At 31.3% G+C, this 25805-nt stretch overlaps 3 protein-coding genes across 8 annotated transcripts; 2 read left to right on the forward strand and 1 right to left on the reverse strand.

The window, feature by feature from the left end:
• Positions 1-64: 64 nt before the first annotated feature.
• Tho2 (THO complex subunit 2-like protein) lies at positions 65-11717 on the reverse strand. 5 transcript variants are annotated; one of them, XM_083039238.1, is made up of 28 exons: positions 11487-11716; positions 11301-11344; positions 10375-10466; positions 10148-10261; positions 9832-9947; positions 9611-9741; positions 9111-9493; positions 8490-8668; positions 7776-8365; positions 7456-7690; positions 6964-7081; positions 6679-6835; positions 6414-6595; positions 5913-6197; positions 5655-5767; positions 5127-5322; positions 4816-4944; positions 4532-4660; positions 4160-4417; positions 3576-3724; positions 2979-3108; positions 2596-2701; positions 2383-2423; positions 2193-2306; positions 2046-2106; positions 1869-1930; positions 846-910; positions 65-240 (listed from the first exon to the last, which is right to left on the reverse strand). In XM_083039238.1, the coding sequence occupies exons 1-28, from the start codon at positions 11549-11551 to the stop codon at positions 210-212; spliced, it is 4275 nt and encodes a 1424-aa protein (XP_082895364.1). In that variant the 5' UTR covers positions 11552-11716; the 3' UTR covers positions 65-209. The 5 variants fall into 5 exon arrangements, with proteins under 5 accessions (XP_082895364.1, XP_082895361.1, XP_082895360.1 ...); XM_083039235.1 differs by having other exon boundaries at positions 2193-2303; positions 2979-3129; XM_083039234.1 differs by having other exon boundaries at positions 2979-3129.
• A 2175-nt stretch (positions 11718-13892) lies between these two features.
• Rpl31 (ribosomal protein L31) lies at positions 13893-15198 on the forward strand. The gene is made up of 3 exons (XM_083039250.1): positions 13893-13992; positions 14379-14606; positions 15012-15198. The coding sequence occupies exons 2-3, from the start codon at positions 14386-14388 to the stop codon at positions 15160-15162; spliced, it is 372 nt and encodes a 123-aa protein (XP_082895376.1). The 5' UTR covers positions 13893-13992; positions 14379-14385; the 3' UTR covers positions 15163-15198.
• A 1246-nt stretch (positions 15199-16444) lies between these two features.
• Positions 16445-24854, forward strand: LOC145936572 (uncharacterized). 2 transcript variants are annotated; one of them, XM_083038853.1, is made up of 5 exons: positions 16445-17009; positions 17923-18150; positions 19613-19762; positions 20098-20317; positions 20743-24854. In XM_083038853.1, the coding sequence occupies exons 1-5, from the start codon at positions 16797-16799 to the stop codon at positions 21060-21062; spliced, it is 1131 nt and encodes a 376-aa protein (XP_082894979.1). In that variant the 5' UTR covers positions 16445-16796; the 3' UTR covers positions 21063-24854. The 2 variants fall into 2 exon arrangements, with proteins under 2 accessions (XP_082894979.1, XP_082894980.1); XM_083038854.1 differs by having other exon boundaries at positions 16839-17085.
• Positions 24855-25805: the final 951 nt, after the last annotated feature.

Here is a 25805-nt window from a genome sequence, read left to right on the forward strand (position 1 = left end):
GAAGAAAACGAATTGAAAAATATGTATACCAAAAAGTATCGGACATTTAAGATAATTTATTTTCTATAAAATTGGATGTTTTTAAAACATTAATATACAAATTATCCACTATCTTTTTTTTGCTTTATTTCGAATTCTACGATTTATTACATGCAACATCAAACATAGCATAAAAAATGTTAAGTCGAGCTCCCTTCGATTGTTGTACATCATCTTCGCTTTGGGTCTGAACTTCTTCTGGTGCACCTGAATTAAGGATTATACCGAGCATTTGTGCTTTTTCGTGCACAAGATAAATCATACAGTTATTGAGCAGTTAAGGATTTTTTCTTCCAAAAAAGAAGATAATAAAAATTACTACAAAAAAAGAAAAAAGGAGATAAAATATATTACATATATAGAAAGTTCGAATCATATGTAAATTACAAATCTCACTATGTATATGCAAAAAAAATATTCAAACATTTATATAAGTTAATTAAGTGTTAAATTATTGCCAAATATTATAATCATCTACAACCAATAAAAAAGTGCAATTAATGAGAAACATAACTTATTATATATTTATTGGTAAATCGTGTTAATAGACACGTTGAATATTTATTAGTTATATATAAAAGTAACATATATAGAAATAAAGGAAATGATCTGCAACTCAATAATTGTACGATTCACTCTATGTACATGTGATATGTGAGTTATTTTAACACTTAATTAGTTGCAATGTTTAATATATCCAATTGCGAATATTATTATGCAAAATAATCTTTGTTGTAAAAAAATAATATTTGTAACATTGCTACAAACACAGTTCTGTGTTTAATATTAAATATAGAAAAGGATATTGTTTGTCACGGCTTTCGCGTCCTTCGCGTTCGTGAGGACGATCCTTTGCGTATGGAGACTTTTCCTGAAAATATATTCTTGAATGAATCTCCCGAATGCCATGATTTCTTGCGACATTAAGAATATTTGACACCTATATTTTTTTCTTGTTTTTTGCTATAGCCGTCCATTTCGTCCTTTTAAAGTACTTGTAGTAGACGTCTTTATCAACTATGAGAAGTCAAGTAATGGAAAATTGTTAAGAAATGACTTAGTTTTTCTCTTTTTTTAAATAAAATAGACGAATTGGTGATAAAGTACTACAGAAAAAAATTTGCAAATTTTACGCGAGGAATTGCATGACATACGATATGTAATAATTTTTAAAAGTATGCATATAAAGTTGAAAATGTGCATATTTCACAGAATATGAAGAGAGAAAAAGAGAATTGCAAGGAAAATATATTTTTCTATATACTTGAAAAATAACTTTCGCAAATGCAGATTTTGAGTATTTTTTTGTCTAACACATTTTCATCTAGTTAACCATTTGATTATACTGTATATTTCTCTTTTAAGTATTTACTTTATATAGTCCTTTAAAAAAAAAAGAGTACTCTCTTATAAACTTAAAATAATATATTGTATATCTAGAAATCTGAAAAAAAATTATATGAACTCTTGAAATTCTAGTATTTTATGTACAAGAATAATAAGAGAATTTAAAAATAAAAAATATAATTTAATTCTATAATAATTAATACTTTAAAACTTTTAGTAAGTAATAATTAATATATTTAATAATTATTAATATAATTTATAATAAAAACGTTAAAAAATTTATATAAACGTAAATTATAAAACGTATTTTAATTGTATAATTATAATTATATATTTAATTTAAGCAAAAATAATTGTTCATAGAAAATGTAGAAGAATTAACCGAAAAAAGATCAAGATTTGTTATAAAACAGAAAATGAATGATCGATTATTAACTGTTGCTATAGTGTTATTATAAAAAATACTGATTAATGCTACTGACCTTACTGTAATGATGCTTCTCTCTATGTTCGGGAATGTCACCGTTCTGATGCGTACCTTTGGCTGGAGACAAAAATATATTCATATTTTAATATATTTATTCCAAATATTTTTTTCTGATATATCGACTTATACATTTATTCTTTTTGTGTAACAAGAATTAAAAATGGTTACAGACCTCTTTCATCATCTTTTCTTCGCTTTTGTTCGGTAATAACCATAGATTCTTCCGTCCGATCCTACATTATTATTATAACAATTTATTTAACAATAGATATACTATATAATAGTAGATGATTGTACAAATTAATGAAACGATAATTACCCTTTTTCGTCCCTGTTTCTTTTCCCTACGCTGCTCCTTCTGTTCGTCACGCGTTTTTCCTTTGCTGGAACGTTCTTTTTTATCGAGGACAGCTTCTGCACGCCTCCCTTCCTGCTAGATACAAAAATATTTATGCAAAAAAAAAAACAAAAAGAGAGATTATAATATACAATATAGATTCTATAATCACCTTCGGGGTACTCTCTACTTTTCTCCTCTTTGTATCTGAAACTAGTATAAATTATATTAGAATATACATGTGTATGAAAGAAATGAAAAATATTTTTAAAGAATATATCAAAGAAATAAAAAAAATTATATATATATAGTTATTGTATAATTTAGAAATATATATTCATTAATATATCAAGTATTTGATTACTATATTAATTATAATACAAACCTCTCTCAGGACCTTCTTGCGTAGGTCCTGAACTAGCGCTACTATTTGACACACTGGAAAGATCTCGGTCTAAATTGTCTATACCACTGCTATAATAATGCTCTTCCTAAAAATTTATATTAAAATTATACATTATAAATTAATTGAAAAAAGGCAAAACCTTGAATTACGAGTAATAATAATGAACATATAATATAATAATAAACATGAAGTTTTGAGTATGTTTATACAAGTATTGAACAATATGTTAATAATATGTTACAGTAAAATTTATTATTTTTAGTTTAAAGCTATTTTGCATGCAATTCTTTAATGGCTTATTCTATGAAAAACATAATATAGCATTTTGCATTAACATATACATCTTATTAACATATACCTACCTTATAATATTTGCGTTCCTTTTTGTCTAATCCCTCATCATCTTTTACTTCTTCTTTTTTAATATATTTCTCTTTTGCTTCCGAAACGTCTTTATTATCTTCCTTCTTTCTGAATTTTTCAGAGTTTTCACTATTTAAAGAATTGATATTGCTGTACAGTGAATGATTAAATTTTAGAAAATATTCAGTTTGAAATATATTTGTAAGATATTTTTGTGCGTAGCTATTTTTTAATAATTTATATCTCTCCTGAGACTAAAATAAATAAATATCTCTCCCGAGGCTGAGATAAATAAACATCTCGCCTGAGACTGAGATAAATAAAGTCATTGAAGACAAAGAGTATGCAAATGTGTTGAAGTTCAAGCATATATAATCAAATATTCATAAAATATTTATAAATATTCATATAAATAATTAGTACTTAAATGTTTATAAATATTATAAACATTTATAAAATAAACTCTCTGATACAATATAAACATATATAATAAAATGTAAAACATATAAAACATATAATGAGATACGATAGGTGTTTATTAAGCTTTCCAGTGCAATGCGATAAATGTATGCACCTTATTAAGTTGTTGTACTTACTGATGCGCCTGATTGGACGAACTTCGTTTTTCTCGTTGCTCCTTATTTTCCTTTTCCGGTCGAGTGTCTCCATTATTTTCTTTCGCTGCTACTCCATTGCTAACTTTTTCGTTTGTATCATTATTCGTAGTATCTGATGTCTTTCCAGTCTGCGCACATGAATATAATCAATAGTTCTCTCAAATACTTTTACAATATAATTTCTTAGAAAATAATTTAATTCCCATTAGAGATTAAAGAGAAAGACACACATCTTTCAATATATTTTTCTCAAAACAGTTTAAAATATAAATCTCAGAAATATTAAAAAAGATATTTTTTATATACAGTTTTTAAATTTTCAAAACAATTTAAGATATAAATTTCAGTAATTTTTCCAAAGATATATATTTTTTTATACAGTTTCTAAATTTTCCATTTTTGTGTAAAAAACTTTATATTTAGCAAAGAAAATAATATGATGTAAAGAAACACGAATAAAATATGAAACACAAACAAAAAACTAACAAAAGAAAAAGTTATACATTTTTGATAGTTGATATTAATATTCCACTGCAAATAAACTATTTATCGAGGATACAAACCTTGTCACCCACATGATGAAAGTCCGATTCGCGTATCATATTGGGAGTTTTAGCCTTCAATTGTCCACTGTACGATGTAGCCAGAACATGCAAGTCCTGACGCTGACCACGCTCTTCCTCTCTCACCTTCTCTACTTTCCGCTCCAGAATCTGAGAGAGTTTCGCCAGGACAGGAAAATGCGGCAATATCTTGATCAATATTATCAGAGAATTTCTTATTTGAACATAATCCTTAGAATCTAGGCATACTACAATAGCCTGTTAAAAAAAAAGAAAGATTAAATTATTGTCAGCATTCAAATAGAGTACTTTGTATCGAAGATAAATGATATAACACGTTACATGTGCATTATTATGTTTCTAAGATAGTACCTTTGTAATTTTGTAATGCCATTTGTGACACACGTGTCTGTAATTTTCAAATCCGACCATATCATTTGCTTCAGAAAATTGATTGCTCACGCGAAACTTGGTTACAAACCCAGGATAATTGCTGCATTCCTATGACAAAGAAACATTCAAATTAATAGAAAACAAATACATATCTTAGAATTCATATTTATATATAAAAAAAAACATAACTATTTTTCTTTTTAAAAATATTTTTTAAGTCTTAAGAAAAAGAATAATTTGTTAATTTGTTAATTAATTGTTACCTTATCAAATATGGCTTTCTCAGAATGCCACCTCATCACAGTCTCTAGCATGGCGCACAAAAATCTACCGTATCGATTTGCTTCATTCTCTGTGCATGAAGTAACTGAATATGTAATATCACAGAAGAGCTGAAAAGTCAAATAATTTATATAATAAAATCTGACAAACTACAAATTTGTACAGTATATTAAGATATATTATAAAAATGAAAATATTATATTCTTGAAAGAAATTTTAAGATATAATTTTTCAGAATAATTTACACTCCGATAAGATCATAAATCATTGATACTAGAAAGGAGTGACTTACGCGATCGTAGCAAAGCAGGGTCGAAAAATTTGCAGTTTTCAGGGAATGGATGGTATGTACAAATTTCGCACAGTACATGGCATCCACAGTTGTGAATGTACACCGGGGAAATAGGCACAACTGCAGAAATTGCGTAATCGTTTCGTTCTTCGCAGACTTGGCGCTTCGTGACAAAAACCATGTATCCTTCTCTTGTCTACAGGTCAATGACAATCAAATAATTATTAAAATTATTAAACAATTATTACAATTATGTATATATATATATATATAAATTATATAGATAATTATATTTTAAAAATTATTTATATTTTATAATTACTACATATTATTAATATTATATAATATATATTATTAATTATATAGTATATTATATATTACATAATTAAATTTAATATTATATGTTAAGAATTATATAAAAAAATGTGACAATCTTTTTCAAAAATATTGTTTGAAGTCTTAAGAAAGAATATAATGTAAAGAAACAATAAATCTTATGTATAAGAATTATATGCAGCAATATTTTACCTCAGGTACGCAAAGACTTTTTCGACATGTTCCTCTTGCTTTTTCTTTTCGTCTTGCAGCTTCTCAATAAGAGTAGTGTACCTTTCCTGTTCCTTCTTTCCTTTGCTTACATTCTAAAAATCACACAATGTCACTCCCAGTTTAAATTAGAGAAGAGAAAAGAAGAGGAAAGTGTTTTCTTAAGTTAAATAATCTTTTTGCCACATATAGTATTATAATGTAATAATGTTAAATTGTTGCAATAATTTTTACGTTTACCATATCTTTAGAATCAGCCGTCTGTGCCGCGAGTTGCTTCAATTTGCTGACTTCCCTTTGATAGCTTTCCATCGGTACGTACAAATCGCACATCGAGAGGGACCAAAACGTAACTAAAAATTGTGGTGATATGTCCTCCCATACTTTTGGTGGATGCAATGGCCTGACTGACTGAGCTACAGGTGCCATAACAGCTTGCGCTGCCTCCGCATATTTCAATTGCTTCATAGCAGTAGACATTTTCTTGTAATTCGGATCGGCTTTACGAAGGGCATCATATTTTATCTTCAAAGACAAAAAAAATCAAGATTATAGAAAAAAAAAATATGCGTTAAATTGACAAATAAAATTCTAAGCAATATTTGTAATAAATATTTTTAGGATACAATTTGAAAAAGTGATTTATTAATCACTGTGATTCTCTAATATACTTATAATTGTTAGGTCAAGGAAATATTGTAAGAAATTTAAACTTTATAAGCATGTAAATGACTCGCTTACATTTATGGCATGAGCGAACATTGGCCTCGCCAGAAAAAATGCAACATCGGCGTGTATGTGATTATCCTGGAGCATAGAGTGGATCGAAGGCAGTCGCTCCACGTATTCGTCTACTGTCATGGTCGATCCCAAGAACGTTCCAAATTGTACCAGTGTATCTTGGCACTGATCGTATAACTTGCCTGTTATGGATATGAAAGACAAAAATTAAAATAAGAAGAAAATAAGAATAAAGATTTTATTTTTATTTCGCTGTTCTACTTGCCAACAAGTTTCAGGTGTGATTTGTCCGTCTCCCTGTAAACGACGCAGTGTTTCTGCTGTGCCATTAATAAGCATAAGGCGACAGCGAGATCGGCGAGAGCTTCCTTCAAACGTTGCGAGGATTTTTTCGTGTTACGGACTTGACTGAAGTAACCGGCCTTGAGGAAAATTATATAATAATATATAATATTTTATAATATTTTTACATGTTATTATTGATCTGTGTACCGCAAAATTTTACGTATAATATTATACAGATATATTCAGATAATGCCAGAATCTGTACCTCATTTTTTAACAAATCTCCACCCGCCATTGCATCTAATTGATCAGATGTCATTTCTTCGGCTGCCTCGATACCGGCCATCTTTTGTACTATTTCCTTTAATATCAGTAGGTCTAGGCTACAAACAGATTTTAGAATGATATATACAGCGGTGAATTGATTTAATAATTTATTTTGTGTGTATTTAATAGCGATGGGCTTAAATATCTTACAAGTAGATTCAAATTTGTTTGTATGATTTCGAATTCTCTATGATTTATTTTACTTTTAAAAAAATCACTTTCAAGTAGACTCGAAACTGGACGAGACAAGTACGAACTTTCTATAAGTACCTCGAAAAATAAATATATGTAATAATTGTTCTAGATTCGAGTACTCTTCGCAAGTACAATATATGAAATATTACTTCTTCCGAGTATTCGAATCCTTTTTAAGTACATATATTAAAACTTGATCCCATCCCTAATGTTTAATTATATATGGGAAACGTACCTCTTTTGAGCTTTAAGTTGATTTGCTACATACTGTAACAACCCTGTTAATTCGATGTTATATTTCTTGAATATCGCTCCGCAAAATGAAGCCAGAGATTGCAACCATAAAGATATACTGGTGCCGTCGTGTTTGAATCTGTCTCTGTCAGCACCAGCCAATGCCTCCACAAGACAATATCCTAACACGTCGTACGAAATATTTGTCAAGTATTTTAAAGAGTCTACCACAGGTCCTGAAATGTATAAAATATGTTGTGATTGTTTTTTCTTTAATTAAATTTGAACGTAACGCTCTATTAAGGTACTCCATATATATACCTATGAGATTGTCGTACAACTGGATCTGTATGAGAACATAATCGAACAGTACACCGGGCGAGGAATGCGTAAGTTTGCCTATGGATCGGCCGACCGGTTTGATCGTCTCCTTGCTGACGCGTTTCATGATCGACTTGATCTTCTTCTGGGCGTCCGCCCGTTTTCGCAGCAGCGCCGCGTGCTGCAACGGAGTGTCATTCTTCCAACGCGCGTACAGACAGTAGCGATTTTGATAAGGATAATATTTGAGGATGTTCCACAGTTCCTCAGCGACGCAGCAGTTACAGTCCATGAAGGAGAGCGAGGGTAGCAGCGCGACGTCGAGGATCGTCAACACGTCGTAATACAGGCAGTTCTTGTTCAACGGCTGCTTGCTCGCATCGAGGGGACAGTGCTTGATAACGGTGTGACACAGCCTCATCACCTTGTACATTAGAATTGGATCGTGGTGCAGATTCGGCCCGAGAACGATCAGCATCGGCAGCAGATGCTCGTGAATGTCCTCCAGATTGTGCATCAACGGTGGTGCGAGAGCGCTTTTCAAGGGTGGCATTTTGCGACCCGGCAATTTCTGAGAAACGATGCAATGTCTGGAAAAATTGTGAAAACTTGTGACTCGAAACAAATTAAAACAGCTATGCATGTGATTTTTTTCTAGAAGTTGCCTTCTCTTAAAATAAGCGATAAATGTGAACAAAAATATTAATGACTTACTTTCTATACACAGGTTCGATAAGAGCTTGAATCATTTTGCACAAGGCTAAAGCTATGGGACGTTGATCCGTGAAACAACAGTCTGGCAAACGATTGAATAAACTTTGTGCCACTTCCCAAGCTCCAATTTCCAGAAGGGCTTCGCATAATACAAATTTTTGATTGTTCGTATATTTGTCCTTTAAATTGAAAGAGAAATTATGCAATATATAAAATTATTAGACAAATAACTAATAAAAAATATTGTATTTCTACAAAATATTGTAATAATAATTAATCATTGGTTAACAAGTTCAGTTTAGTAAATTAAATTTTAAAAAGTTGAACATTATTACTTGATTATTTGTACTAGAAAAATTGTTCGAGCAAAATTAAATTTTTTATCAAATTTAAAAATAGAATCCTATATATTTAATTTACATTAAAATAAAATTCAATATTTCGACAATCAAATCATTATGTTTTCATGGATTTGCAATTTTGAAAGCTTAATTATAGAGAAACTAGTGCACAAATAATTAATAAATTTTGAGCAGAGACTCATTCTTGGATTAAATAATATTCAACTAAACTCAAATTTGCGACACAATGAGTAATTAATAAAAATGTTTGTTTGCTTACTACTTGTGGATTGTCCTTCTCTTCCACAACGTCCTCTTTGTCCTTCGTCGAGATCACGCTCAATTTTCGCACATATTCCTTGGCCTGTTTCATCGCCTGTTCGTGATCTGATATGATAGTTTTATCATCTGGCACCAGCCAGGGTAATATGTCGTCCAGCTTAATCACGCCATGCTGCAGCATAAGCGCGGTGACCTTTTGCAGCGAGAACGGCGTAGCGTTGACGGTGGAACAATATTTGAATCCTAACACCTCGCAAAGTACCTGTTGATCACTCATGTACGAGCGTATTAAGGGAATAAATAGAGCATCATCTTGCGGTCGGTTTTCAAACGTTTCCAGCAAGATGTCAAGTACTCTATTAGGATCAAGATTAAAATAACCTGCAACGACAATATTTTATATTCTTATTGCTTTTTCTTGCACCTTTTGTGTAACGCAGAAATTCTTTGAAACAATATTTAATATGTAATCAGCAAGAAGAATTAAGATGTTTGTACCAATAAGAGATTTAACGATTTCCAGTGTCGAGGCTACCTCGTTGTCTGAATGTTCTTGATTTAATTCTACAATAAGCTTGGAGTAACCTTCGCTCTCTTCGCGAAATAAATTAAACTTCCTCTGCTTATAACTGTAAGAAAATAGGGTAGGGTATTTCTTTAAAAATCGTCTATCACATAATAAACCTAATTTTTGTGTACATAGATGTGAAAATACTCACTATAATTTTGTCTTCACTTTTATAAACTTGGTTTGAAAATTTTTGTTTTTTAATGTTCCTACATCTTGCAAAGTTTCAATTTCTAAACGTTCTTTCAATATTCTGTCGGTCAAAAACTATGAGAAACAAAGGAAATATAAGAAGTTGAAGTGCCACATATCAAAACTCTTGCTCAATTAAAATAATAAATCTATTTTAAAAACTGTGATATATATATATATCTTTGTTAATATATCTCTTTTCACTAATTTTATGGTATTTTTAAAGTAAGACATATAATTATACTTAAAAATAAAAGACAAAGATATATACATACCTTTTCAGATTCTTTCACAATATAATAAAAGTTGTTCCTCTCTTCATTATATGCTTCTGCATCAATTAAAGTAAATATATCTACTATTGCAGATGGTATTGCACCATCAAAATTCTACAAATAAATTTTATTTTACATTAATACATATTATTATTTTATTTTAACAGATTGTAACTTTAATATAATTCTTTACAAAACTTAAAATAGTAAAAAGAACTTTGTCATACCATAAGTTCACCTAATGTCTGAACCACACTGTCCTTTTTTATATTTCCATGGATTCCATTTGATATCAATTCGTATAATCCGCGCTTCCATTCTATAAAAAGAAAAGTAAAATTTTTTTTATAACATAGAACATTAAAGATGCACAATTATAAATATATATATATATATATAATCAGTACAATACAATGGAGATAATTACAATAAAAATTTAAAATAAATATACTATACTATATATATTTTATTCTTGATCTATTGTCTTTGGAAATTATGTATAAAAAAAATGTATATTGTAATATTTATCATTGTAATATTTTAAAATCATGGTATAAAATTTTTATTATATAATATTATTACAATTTTATTTTATATTTTATTATACAATATTATATATATTTTATATATTTATATATAAAAATACAATATAGAAAGGAAATTAAAAATATAAAAAAAATACTTTAAACTTAAAAACAAAAACATATTGCATCAAGATTGCAGATATTTTCAGAGAATTATCCTCTCGCTCCGATCCAAAAAATATATAAAATACTACATATTTTATATATTTATATATAAAATATATATATATAGACAATATGGAAAGGGAATTAAAGGTACAAAGAAAATAATAAGAGAGCTTTTACAAAAAAAATAAGAAACATAAAAAAAGAAACTATCCTTCTTCGCTCTCCAGTCCAAAAGATATAAAATATTCATAAACAGTGAAATAGAAATAAAGCAAGATACTAGCAGAAAATTTCGAAACAATATACGCGTATACACATTTAGGAACCGGATAGCTAAGTAAAGTTTGCCGCTAAAAGGCAACAATGGTGAAGAGAAGAACGGCAGCGTGCTTAGGCTCGAGGCGCCTTTAATAAAGGACATATATACATATATACATATATATACTCATGTGTATATTTACCTGGTACGTTGCCTTCCTTAAATTTGTGCTTGATTAGCTTGAGGCTGCAAACATGCGTGAATTGACAAGATTAAGTCTTCAAGTAGTGAGCGAGTTAACAGGAGTGAGATAAGTGTTTTCGCGAACCAGCAAGGCACCCTGTCGATCGCGTCGACCAGGTGACGCGCCAAACAACACCACACTTACAAATCATTTCTTCCGTGCTTATCCCATGACTTCCACAATTCTGTATGCCATACTTTGCTGGCCATATCTGGCGCTCTGGTCCGTTTTTTTTTTTTTTTTTTTAATTGGGCTTCGAGCGATTTTCAAGCGAAAAATGCTGGGAAATTAAACGATCAACTCGGCATCGCAGGGTTAACGTGTGACGAGAACGTATGTATCTCTTCCTTTCTCTCTCGCTCCCTCTCACTTCGATTTGTGTGTTCTCGAACTCGTCCTCGAGGACTCGCGACATCGCGTTCGAAAATCCGCTCGTTCGAGTCAAGCGGTCGATCGACCAATCAGAACGAAAGGAACTAGAAATTCCAACCTTCGCGATGGCCAATCAATTTTAGTTGCCAGACAGTGTCGCTACGTCCTCTTTTCCCAAGGTTTTTAAAGGTGCCTTTTCATGCTGACGCTCGACGCTCATTTTTAGCGTCAAAAGACGTGACCAAAATTGACGAATTGGTATCTTTATTTTTGGTCACGTGACGTCTTTTGACGCTAAAAATGAGCGTTGAACATGGACGTAAGAATACCTCGACGGAACGCAATACTGCGGGGGTGAAGCACAAAGGGTGAAGGGAATGAAATGTCTATTGACACGGATATGAGGCATCTAAGATGGCGGCGGCGGATAATTTCACGGAATGTTATCGTTGTGAATGTGTATAATGTCTCAACACAGATGTCTATACAAATCTGTGTGTCTCGATTAACGTCGTGCGACGTGAAAATAGACGCTAAATCTGAGGCATCTAAAATGGACACAACCGTAGACCTCTCACCCCTCAGGAACTACTCCCCGCGTCTAAAAGGGTACTTTACGTTCCGTCCAGGTATTCTTACGTCCATGGCTAAGAATAATTCAAATAGAAGATACGCGAAATGATAGAGCTCCACAAGCTCTAGTTACTTTTGTCCTGATTGGCTAATCACTAATTCCACTGAACCAATAGATTTTCAGACATTACATATCGCGGATCGGAGCACCAATAAAAAATTATCACGCTAAAATGAACATCAGGCACAGAATGAAGAGAGAGATATCTTCACTTGAATAATACTTGGTTCTATGCGCAACGCGCAACACGGGACGAGAGAGAGAGAGAGAGCGCGTGTCGATGTCGATGTGCGCGGTGCGTTCGACTTTTAACCTTCAAGTGGCGCCGCGTCACGTGGTCGGAATTCGGCGCGCGGAGTAGGGGGCTGTGGTGGGGGGTGAGAGTGGGGGGTTGCGCGCGTTCTCACGTGCGCGGCGCACCGGCGCGCGCGTCCCCCCACTCTCACCCCCCACCACAGCCCCCCCACTCCGCGCGCCGAATTCCGACCACGTAACGCGGTGCCACTTGAAGATTAAAAGTCGAACGCACCGCGCACATCGGCCGGTATTCATAGTCCGATCTTACATTTAAGATCATCTTAAGTCTGGTCAGAGGTTGACTTAAGATCCCATTCAACCAATCAAATGGCTGCGTAGCATCTCAAGCTCGGACTTAAGACGATTTTAAATATAAGATCGGACTATGGCCGGTATTCATAGTCCGTTCTTATTTCAAGACCGTCTTAAGTAATGTCTTAAGGGGATCCTAGTCGGATCCTAAAGTTAGTTCTGTCGGTACGGCAGAACCAACTTTATTATTTTGGGATATCTTTTTATTGACTATACAGATCAATAAATCCTTTTCCACGATTAAAGTACTTATAAAAACGGACCGCGTTAGCTATAATTCCATATATAAATCATATAAAAATCAAAAATTACAGTTTTGTTATCGGCTTCTTTCATGTCAGCTCGTAATAATACTTATTTAATAAAAATAGTTCTGCAGTTTATCTGTGCATAAAATATAGTATACGCGATAGGGTTAACATGAAGAAATATTAGTAAACAATAAAAAGTGAGATTGCAAGTCTAATAAAAAAGTTAAATATTAAAAACATTTTCACGCATATGTGTGCATACATGCATATGTTGGATATGTGTGGTGCTAACCTATCGTGTGTATATGTGTATACGTGTATATGTTTGGATATGTGTGGTGCTAACCTGTCGGAGTTCGACCATCCGACTAGGATCCCCTTAAGATGCAAATACGGCTCTGTGATTGGTTAATCACATCTTAAGATTGTACTTGAGACAGTCTTAAATATAAGAACCGACTATGAATACCGGCCTATGAATACCGGCCATCGACACGCGCTCCAATATTATATATTATATATTCTATGGTTGCGCGTCACTGTTGGTATATCTATCTCTTTTCTCATTTCCATTGAAAAGAGATAGATATACCAACAGTGACGTCACAATATCCCCTCTTGCCGCGAGACACCCCCGCCGAAAAGATCGCCATTGAGGCAACCTGTGTATTTAAGAACCTTGCTCTTTTCCCATAAAGTCCCTAGAAGATATCCGCTAGGGACTGTATTTTCCCAGAGGAGGTTTCCCCTACTGTTCTTTCTCGTCAGGCTGTATGCAAAAGAGGTAACGATGAATTTTGTCAGATTATAATCCCTCAACATCCTACGATATATTTTTCACAAACACTTAAATTCTACAAAATATTATCCAGTAAATCTTTTTCTTGCCAACCAATATTGAAGTAATTTGTCATATTAATTTTTTTTCATCATTGATTGACGTTTAGCACGTGATGGATGCGTTTGTTGTTGAACGTTATGATTTTATTTGTTGCTGTTAATTAGGATTTAATAATTTGTTTTATCGCACGAAATAGCTGTTATCTTTCATTTTGTTTCGTTAAGAATTGTTTTTTTTCTTTTTTTTCACAATATTCATTTCTTAGATATTTATATCTAATCTATTATATATTTTTTTTTCATCTATGCAATTTATAATTTTATAACTAGGTAAAAGATGGCAAAGTCTTCTGAAAAGAAGGGAAAAAGTGCCATCAATGAGGTGGTGACTCGTGAATATACAGTGAATCTTCACAAGCGTCTTCATGGCGTTGGATTCAAGAAACGTGCTCCACGAGCCATCAAGGAGATCAGGAAGTTTGCGGAAAAGCAAATGGGAACACCTGATGTCAGAATAGACACACGTCTTAACAAGCAGCTCTGGTCCAAGGGCATCAGGTAAGCTTTCGATAAAATTTTAATTGAATTTCACATTTACATGCTTAAGCCATTTGATTATAAGTTACTCTAGTATAGTTATTTACTATAGTTTTATTATAGTTATTTATATAATTTATTATGGTTATTTGAAATACATTAATTTATAGTAAAAGTACAAGTTGATGTGTATTGAAAAGAAGTCTCATATGATTATAATTTCTTGCTTTAATTAGCAGATATTAACCATTACTTAATATTATGAAAGAAATTGTTGAATTTTTTAATGTGATTTTTTATTTATATGCAATTTTGTTATAAAATTGATTCTTTATTGATAGAAAAGATAAAGAATACAAAGATAAAGTAATGAATACACAAAGTGATTCTGTAATTCTCTCTTCATATCATTTTTTTGTCTTTCAGAAATGTTCCCTTCAGAGTTCGTGTAAGATTAAGCAGGAGAAGAAATGATGACGAGGATTCTGCAAACAAGCTCTATACTCTCGTCACATATATACCTGTCGCAACGTTTAAGAATCTTCAAACTGAAAATGTGGATGCTAGCCAAGATTAATGTACTTCTGTATAATAAACGATGACAAACTATAAATACGTGAGCTTCTATTTTGATATCTAATTTATACCAGATTTTGTGGATATTTTAGATTTCATATATGTGTATATATAAAACAGCTCTTTTTATAATAATATTCTATTTTTAATTCTTTCAGAACTGTGTCTAGAAAATTACTGTAGTCAATATTTCTTTTTGTACACCATCGTGTCTAAAAATTAGACAACTTCCCAGTGATTATGATTGACAATAGAGATTTGTAGTTTCTTTATCAATATTTGTCTCTTTTGAGATAGTTTCATATTTTATTTTTCTAATTCTTTTTTTTAACTATATTTTATTTCACTTTATGCAGACTCTAGAATTACACAGTTTAATAAAGGTATTTTGACAAATTTCCAATTTAATAAGTTGCAAGAAAGAGCTGTTTTAATATATTTTGTCATATTGTATGTGATAATATGTGATATATTGGAGAAATTTTATTGCAATATTTTATGCTATAATATGTGATATATTGGAGAAATTTTATTGCAATTGCACACAAAATTAAGGGTATTGCGAGGACTTTCAGTCTTTGAAAGGATTTTGTTGTATGGTCGCTTAATAAGATTATTTATAATTAAAAATAAGATCTATTGCAAAATAGTTGTGAATCATTGAGAATCTACTAAATATAGTTTTCAATCATATTTATTCAAACTTAAGAATTTTTTAGATTGTTGAATCTAAAAAACGTCAAAATAAAATTAAAATGTATATACATAAAGTTTTGTGAAAATACTAAATATTTATAAATTTGAATATCTATATTAATTTCGTCATTTTTAATTTGTCAAAATTTTAATATTGAATTTAAAAATAACTCGTATTTAGTCATCTAAAAAATCCTTGAATTTAAATAAACATAAATTTTTTTTGTTGGGCTAAAAATCCTAATATAATACTTAATTTTAATTACAATAAAATTTCTTCATATATATATATATATATATATATTTATTTAAATTTAAGAGTTTTTGTAGGTTGAAATAGGGGAGTTTAAAATTCTATATTAAAATTGAAAAATTAAAAATGAGGAAATTAATAATAGATATTAAAATTTACAAATATTTCAATTTTTTTATAAAAATTGTATATATATATATATATATATATACTAATTTTTTATTTTTACATTAGATTCAACAATCTATATATATATATATATATATATATATATATATATATATATATTCAGTGTAAAAAAACCTATACAATAACTGATAATCTTGTTCCTGTATTTTTTTTTTAAACTATATCTGAGAATTTTGTATTATGGAAAATACTGTGGAAAATTAATCATCAATTGAACAGATTTACATCGTCAAGTGCCATAACACATTCATGTATATATGTATAATGTCAATTATTTTTTTACTCATTGAGTTCTACTTCGTTTGATTTCTGTCGTTCACGAAGAGAGATAGTCGCGTTACGCGCAGGCTTGGCGCGCAAACGCGCGACATCCGCATTGTACGATATCGTAGGCCGCTGGATATGCTGGATATCGTCAGTATACGCTCGGTCTAGCCCGGGCGCGGATCGCGGCCCCGAAGAAGGTGCGAGGGTGCCTCCTGCTCCAGAGTCCAGCGATGGAGCTGCGCGAGGTGAACCGCGCGTACGGCACTGCGGAAGAAATGACGGAGCTCCTGCCGCAACACGACAACGCCGAGTACGAGAGCTATTTCATCGAGTACGCGATGCAGAAGGAGATGATCAATCGCAACCGATGCCCTGCAAGTCGACGATTGCTCAGCCAGGCCGCGCATGTGGACTTCAATTTTTCCAACAGCAATCACCTCAAGGTCGGTCCTTGACGGTCATCGCGCTGCGAAGATTCGATGCTGCATCTTCATCAGGATCCCGATTGTCATCCGAGAGGCGCTTATTATATAGATCTATATACGCGGATACATACTTTAGTATAGGATTTTAAAATTCGCACGACACTAATTAGAGAGCTAAAGAGTCGCTAATCTTGAGATCAAAAGATTTTTGCTTTGGAAAAGTAGAAATTCGAAGATTTTTAATTTAAAAATTCGCAATATAAAAATTAAAATTTAATATCTACGCGTTTGTTTGTCATATTTTTTATAAACACAATTATTAATTAAAATTATTACAAGAGATATTATGTATTACATAAGATTACATAGATGCTCTCTAGTTTAATGATATTTTTATTTTATTATATTTTTTTATTTTATTAATGTTTTATTATTAATAACAGTATGTGATTTTTCAAAACATAATGTGATTTTACGTACGTTAATTTAAGCAAATTTATTTTGTCGCAATTAATTCACAAGTATTCTTTACTATTGATTGTTTAATATTACGCAATTCGGAAACTTGACGAAAAACCCAATTGTATTTCTAAAAAAAATTTTTTTTCAATTTTAAATTATGAATATATTTAATTTATTTAATATATTATTTTAATATATTATTTTTATTTTTAATAATTTTCTTTATAAATTATAAAAAAATTATAAATGTAAATTTCTTTAAAATTACAATCTCTTTGTTATTTTTGGAGAGCAAAAGAGATCTCGGGGAAAAGATTTAAAACTATATATTCGAAGCAATGTATCCCGGATATATTAAGATACAAAAAAGAATCAAAATATTACAAATAGCACAATAGAAAATAAAATTAAATATTATGATAGATTTATAATAAAGATCTCTTAATTAATGAATATATACGCTTCTCAGGATTCACCATGTGCCGGAATCAGCATGATCCACACCTCGAGCGAAAACTGGCCGCCCTCCAGGAAGCGCGAGGAGGCGACGGCGTTAGAGAATCTCAGGAAGAGAGTAGAACAAAGCAAATTGTATAAAGCAGACCGAATCACCGATCACCCTGTTACACCTACTTCGTCCTCATTAAATTATGAACAAACTCAACAGCTAGACAATCGGCCGAAACTTCTAAAGAAGGTAGGCGGTTCAAAAATCGTGAAAATTTGAAAATATATTATTTTATAAAACTAAATTAATGCAAAATAATTTCGCCAGACAAATCTATTTAATATAAATAAAAGTTATAAATCAAAATTTATTTTTTTCTAATATATGTATATGAATATTTATATTTTTATATATATTTAGTAGGTATATATATTTTTCTTTTTTTTTTAGTATATATACATTATATATATATTTAAAATCATTTTTTAAAATATTTTATAAGTAAGTTTTTATATTAAGTTTAAAATAAATTGAATCTTTTTCGATATAGACATTTTCAAAACATAGATATATTCTATCTATTCAACATATAAATGCAATGGATATATTGTAAAAATTATCATATTTTGTTGTCAATATAATCTTTAATTAGGTCACATTTTGTTAAAAATCTAATAAATCATTAAAACAAATTGCGAAATAAAATTGGTAATAACAACAGCTGTAAGAGGTCACATCTGACTATAAACTTAGGTGAAACATTAAATAACTGCACGGACACGCTACATCGGATATATCTCTGTAAGTTCGCGGAATATAATTTCCGTTGTGTCCTTGGTTCGTTCGACGTGATGCGACTGTTTTCGAAATGGAATACGAAATCAAAAGTGCGAAGGAGCACGCGCGCAAAAGTACTTGGGTCGATACTTTAGAATTCAGGAACGGCGCAACTGATATCTCGGTTCCTATACATGTACATATGTTATCCTGTCGCTAAAAACTGTACTTGGAAAAACTCTCTTCGTGTAGGGATTTGAGAAGATATGAGATGTTCTTATAAAATTAATGTAATGTTCTTATAAAATTAATTTTCCGCTCTATGTAATTGTTTAAGATTGTTTAACTTTTAAAGTTTTGATTTATAAATTGAAGGATTCAGATATCAAAATTGTTCTATAATTCTACAATATATCCTCATAATATGTTATTCTATAATCTCTATAATCCGTATATATTATTATAAGGATTTGATAAATATATATTATAATACATTATGAGGACTTGATAAATCCTCATAAATTTTCTTCAAACTGTTTGATTCTTGAATCTGGAATTTATAAATTGAAAAATTCAGAAATCAAGATTTATCAAATCTTTATAATATATTATGAGGAAAAGAAAATTAGATTTTAGAGAAAAATAAAAGGAAATGAAAAAATTGATAAATTAATTTATGAATTAATTTAACGATCAATAAAAATAGGTATAAAGCATTTATAATTATCTATTTGTTTAAACAAAAATTTCGCACGATGTTAAAAGATATTCTATTTCTTTTCTCAGTCCTACAACTTCTCTTAAACACGCGAGATATACAAAAGAATGAATAAAATATGCGATATCGTCGCGTGTAGCGTATCATCGCGTAGATCAGTTTTATATCGTATGGCCTCTCGCAGAGATATCTTATATCTTACGAATTTTCTTGCAGATACTCAGCAACCGGCCGATGAGTATCACGCACGACAGGAGCGACCTGGAGACCGACTGGCGCGACAGCGAATTTATCACCGAATGCCTTTGTTGGCACAACGTCTATCGACAACGACATAACGCACCCCCGTTAACGATGTCACCGCAGGTAAAAAAAAGGAATAAGGAGAACGAGGGAAAACATCATTTGTAACATGTGTCGAGTTTGAAACGATACTGTCATGATTACACGATTCAACAAATATATATATAAATTAATATAGGCTGAGTCTTTTTAATCTTATTTCAAATAAAAGTCAAACTAAGGTCACCATTGTATATCCCCTCTAGACTATACAACTTTTATTTGAAAAATCTTTTTGTAAAATTGCATATTTTCAAAATATATTTGCCTGTTAAGATTAAAAAGACTCAATCCTGTATATATAATAAATTTTATATTCTTTTCTTGAACCGTATCATCGCATGTACATGTCATTGCAGTTGTGCGAGTACGCTCAGTCGTGGGCGAATCATCTGGCGCACACGAATACGTTCTACTACAAAAACGATCGCAACGTGGGTCACAATCTTTATTGTCGCCCTGGGAGCGGCGTTCCCGGCGATGTCACAGGACAGGAGGTCGCGTCCTACTGGTACTCGGCCGTGAGGCAGTATGACTTTCTCAAGGAACCAGATGTTCTCCACGTCAACGTGAATGCAGGTAGAAAGATAGCAAACGTTCCGGAGAGTTTAGAGCGCATGAAAGTCTTTTCCTACAATTTTACAAGTATTTGATTTTTTTTTCGAAATAATCATATAGAGAGTTTGTAATTATATAAAATAATTACAAAATATACTATAAAATAAATCAAAAAATAAATATGTATAATAACTACTCTAGATTCGATTATTTCGCAAACGTACAGTGTGAAATATTTCTTCTGAGTATTCTTCGAATTCTAGAAAATGGAACTTGACTATTGGATTGGATTCGGATTTTTATAAGCACATATATTGAACTTGATCCTGTCCCTAATAAAAAGCGCAGCGTTCTGAATCCAGGAAATTAATTAAAATAAAAATGCGCGCTTATGAATCGTCTCTCTTACGGAGACTGATTAACAAAAGCGTCACTATACTTTCCAGGCCACTTCACCCAGCTAATATGGGCGAGCAGCCGTTACTTCGGAGTCGGGAAGGCTCACAGCAGGAGCGGCAAGATCATCGTGGTGGCCAATTACGAGCCGGTCGCCAACGCGTGCGGTCAGTTTCAGAACAACGTGCTACCTCCGTTGCCTGAGAACATGAACGCCGTCATGATGTCGCCGCAAGCGGTGCCTAAGATGGTACCTCGGGGAGGAGGTAACGAGCTGTTGAGGTCGACGGCGGCGACGGCGCCGCTTCCGCCGTTGTCGGACACCGCGTCTACCGCAAGCGACACCATGTCCGTCAGTTCGGGCCAATAATACTACCACGGCCGTGCGAAATGCCTTCTCTGTATCTGCACGCGATGGGCCGGACGCTGATAAGAGTGGCTGAAGACTTATCGCGTGCCGCCGCGAGTCAAAGACTTCCGGACACGCGAAACACGATGACCGATATCTCTGTCGCGAACCGAGTCCAAGGTCGTTCGAAGGTGAAAGTCCGGAGAGCCTTTGTGAATTAGTCGACCTGCTGATGAAGATGGTCATGATAATTTATTCTCATTTTGTTGCAACGAATCGGTCGTTGTCTAATGAAGCGGTTCTCTACAAAAATATCGGTCATCAGGTTTTACTGCCCTCAACTACCGCTTGCAAAAGCAGTGATAATCAAAAAGTACATCGAGCTTCGTCTTGATAGCTGATAGTACGTATAAATACGATTAGATCAAGCAGAGATACAATCTGCGATGATCTGTGATTATCGACAGTGGCGTAACTATTTTAATTCGTTTACCTGCTCCGCGCATGAATAAGAAAATATTGTCACGCAGAGGCAAAACAATAGTTGAGAAAAGATAAACACGTCCAAACAAACTTGGACAAATGAAGAGATATCTCTAGAAAAGCGATTATACAATCAAAATTCGGTTTGAATTAAAATAATAAATTTAGAGTTTATAATATTGAATATTATAAATAAAAATAGTATAGTAAATACCATTTATATATATATGAGAAGAAGCTTTTATTTCTTATATGATAAAAATATCTTATGCAATTATCTTGCCTTTTGAGCAAACGCAAGAATCTCTTGAGATTTATTATCTATTATTATACTTGTGTATCTAATTAAAAATTTATTTAAATAATATCATTGATTTGATTTGATTAATTTAATTCGTATAAACCGATAAAATAAAAAAATATACAAATTTTAGTTTTAAAATATGCAAATATATCTTAAATTTTAATAAATTATTAAAATTAAATTTAAATTATAATTTTTATTATGACTATTCGTGTATTTTTAGCGGGGTTATATTTTAAATAGTTGCGTCACTGTCCGTAATAAATAACGGAAGCTCAACTTTAGTATCACTACGTATTTCCGATTTGGAGAAAACAGAAATGACTGCATAACTCTTGTTTTGAGATTTTAAGTTCGTTTGCGCTGATTATTCGTTGCATGGATCACACGTGCAGGAGATGAAAACAAAAACAAAAAAAGTTATCGAAAAGAACACCAAAAACTCTACACGCTTATTTTGTATATGTCGGTTTGGAGGGATGGAACACTTATTTAAGGAACTCGTATTGTAAGATATAATAATTGTATGTGAAGTGATATAGTTTGAGAAGCCTAAGCGAGACGAATTTTGCGCCTATAGCAAGGAAATGTAATACTTTGCACATACTTTTCCGTCCTGTTATACTGGAGATCAATGGTTTTTGCACGAGGATAGACGTTGAATTTTTTAGTGTCTTTAGTATTAAACAAAAACGTTCCTATCGAGCGACGAGAAAATGGTGTGCGTTATTGTTCAGGAATTCGTCTGGAAAGTTTAAAGTCGAATTAAGGTCAAAAGAGAGCGAGATTGCAATCACAATGTATCATTTTCACGATTCTATTTTCTAGTCTGCTCAAAAGAATTTTTTTAAATGTTCATTCTAGGACAGGTGAATAGAGTTTGACAAGGGAACCGTAAATCCTAAAATTCTGTTTTTGATAAAATTGTACACACATATATAGGGGAGATAAATCAATTTAGAAATTATTTACTAAAAATGTCTAAATTCATCTATTTATCCCCCTTACATGTAAAGTTTCATCAACATCAACATTTTCAGATTTGCGAGATTCTCTTGTGAGTGAGACTTGAATAAAATTAAAAAAACGAGAGAACATTGTTGATGGAAGAAAAAAATAAGATATATAGGATATCAATTTCATATACTAGGCATTCAAAATGAAAATTAGAAGCAAGACAAAAACGGCTTATAGGTCTGTATTCACATCTTATTTAAAAGCACTAAATGTCAGATATGAATATAGATTTTTTTGTGATTTAATTTAGAGTATTTTATTCTCACTTAATAAAACTATTTACCGATTTTAATAGAATTTTGACGGAGTAGATTGGAAATCGAACTAAACGAACAAAAAATCTAGGACAAAAATTGAACGTAATGAGGTCTTTAATTATTATCGATTATGTAAATCTAAATAATATTTGAGAATGATATAATATACTCGTTTTGAAAGCGAGAATTTTATGTCACAATGAAGATTTCTTCGTTCAAAAGAAAAGGAACGCACGTCTGCCAGAGTGATAATCATTAACATATATTATACTATATAGAGACGGCTAGCTGAATATAATTGCGTTTAATCAATGATAAGTATACAATACGAAAGAAGAGATCAATTCTCTTTCATTTCTCAATTCTTCCCAAATATATAAAACGATAAAGGACAAACAGAAAGTGAACAATTTTTAAATCGACTCGATTGACAGACATTGTAGTCGCTTCGAATGTTGTTGCATCGATTTTTAGAGCCCTAAATAAGATATACAACACCTGTGTAAGATATACAAATTGTTCTCCGCGTACGATGAGAGATTATACATATTTACTAGCGATGGGATTAAGTATCTCGCAAATAGGTTCGAATATGTTTTTCATGATTTCGAACTATGATTATTTCGAAAAAAAAATATATATATTTTTAAACATACTCGAACCTGGACGAGATAGAGGTTCGAACTCTCTCCTACAATAAAACCTACCTCGAAAGACAAGAGCAATACTTTCGAATCTGGATCAAGTATATTCGAATCTTTTATGAGTACTTGTAAGAAATTGAGGATAGATGAACGTGTGGGTAGGATAGAGAGTAAATATTATATAAAATAAAATTTTTTTATCTTAGAGTTTGAGTATCACTTATATAAAAGATTCGATAGAAAGTACTTGCAAGAGTATTATTTCGAATCTTGCAGATACTCGATCTAAAATTCGAATATAATTGTTATATTGAACTAATCCCATCCTTATTAATATTTACAAGACAACATCGATCATTAGACGAAAAGATCTCTCAGGTACGCGACTTTTATTACGAGATAATATAACAAAGATAAATTAACAGGTTTTGTAATTCGACCCTGTTGGCCCCCGATTTGCTAGAAAATAGATTGTTATATATATGAAAGATATAAAAATTATTTTCTACAGATAGATATATATTGTTATATAGAAGGAAAATTATTTTTTCCATGTGTAGTCTATTAGAAATGCGCTTTTTACGATGAGAAGTAGAATGTAAAGTGTAAATTATATAAAAGGAGAGATATATATCTATATACATTTCATCCTTTTAATTAGATTTTCGCTTCTATAGGATCTTATGCGGACGTGTCATGTAAAAACGATCAAATCGTTGACTAATCAATCGCGCGTATCAAGTGAGAAACGAGAAATTTATTTGATCGAATCACACTCAATTAGTTCAATCGCGCTTTAAATAAAATTTAATGTGAAATTGTTGCCTGAGCTTACACACGATACAAAACGACGCTTTGCAATGTCGATAATAATATTTAATATAGCGCATATATAGGATTAAATGATAAATGCTCGATGTGATAAATAAATAGTGGCTAAGAGAGGCTTTCATTATAATCTAAGAAAAGGTTTAAATCAAATTGCATACAGTTACATCGGAAGGATCGACGGGGTCGAAAAACACGTTATTGTTCGTCGCTTTTGATTTTGCTATTCGACGCTTGTAAATCGAAAAAAAAAGAAAAAGATATGCGAAGATATGGAGAAGCGAGAAAGATACGCGATATTTTAATGTATGTAGAAATGCTCATCTGTGACAATCGATACTGAGACGTCGTTTCATTTTTATATATATACAATGTAAAAGTATATGTATAATTTGCAACTAGCAGTTACATAGGTATTTTCTTCTTAAAAACAATTGTGTTTACTTTAGACCAATAATTGATTCTTCTCATTATTTTGGCATAAAAGTATTGAGATAAGATCATCGAAAAATTTATGAGATATTTTATAGTTTATGTAAAATTATGTTAAAAGTACGAAATATCTTGTAAACTATTCTCTTTTTGGCCATCTTATCCTTATAACTTTTATGCCAAATATTGCGAAGAATCAATTTATATATAAAAAAATTAGGGTATAGTTTCATTTAAAAAAACTAGATTGACTTTCAAATGATCTTAGTTAAAATGAAAGATTAGCAACTTTTTCTCTTTTAAAACCTTTTAATTTTTGTATGAAATATTTTCTCATAGCTTAGTAATCCATTTAAATTAATTGCATCTTAAGTTGTTAAAATTTAAGGTAATAAAGGTAAAGGGGACATTTTGAGTTTAGTTACATATAGATTAACTCGCAATCATATATAAATAGCAAACTTTATCAGAATGTTACAGAGGAAGAAGGGGATGTATCAATTTTTTTTAAATATGCGAATTTTATTATGATATATTATAGACTTATCGAAAGTGCGTGTATTTTATTATTAGCTTTAGGACAACGTTGAATTTTGAATAAAACTTTAATTATTTATTCCTATTAATCGATTATAAATAAAAGCATCAAAAAAATTTAAGATGGAACGACGTCAATGTACTCGTTATTGTTAAAACGCAGGGCATAAGCCTTAACAAATGAATTAAATGTATTGCAAGCCAACGCGTTTTATAAATGATAAATGTTAATAAAATTATATATATATATATATATATATAT

The sequence above is a fragment of the Prenolepis imparis genome, unplaced genomic scaffold (genome assembly GCF_030444845.1).
Source record: "Prenolepis imparis isolate NDT839.2.m4 unplaced genomic scaffold, iyPreImpa1.0 SCAF_5, whole genome shotgun sequence".
Taxonomy (NCBI): domain Eukaryota; kingdom Metazoa; phylum Arthropoda; class Insecta; order Hymenoptera; family Formicidae; genus Prenolepis; species Prenolepis imparis.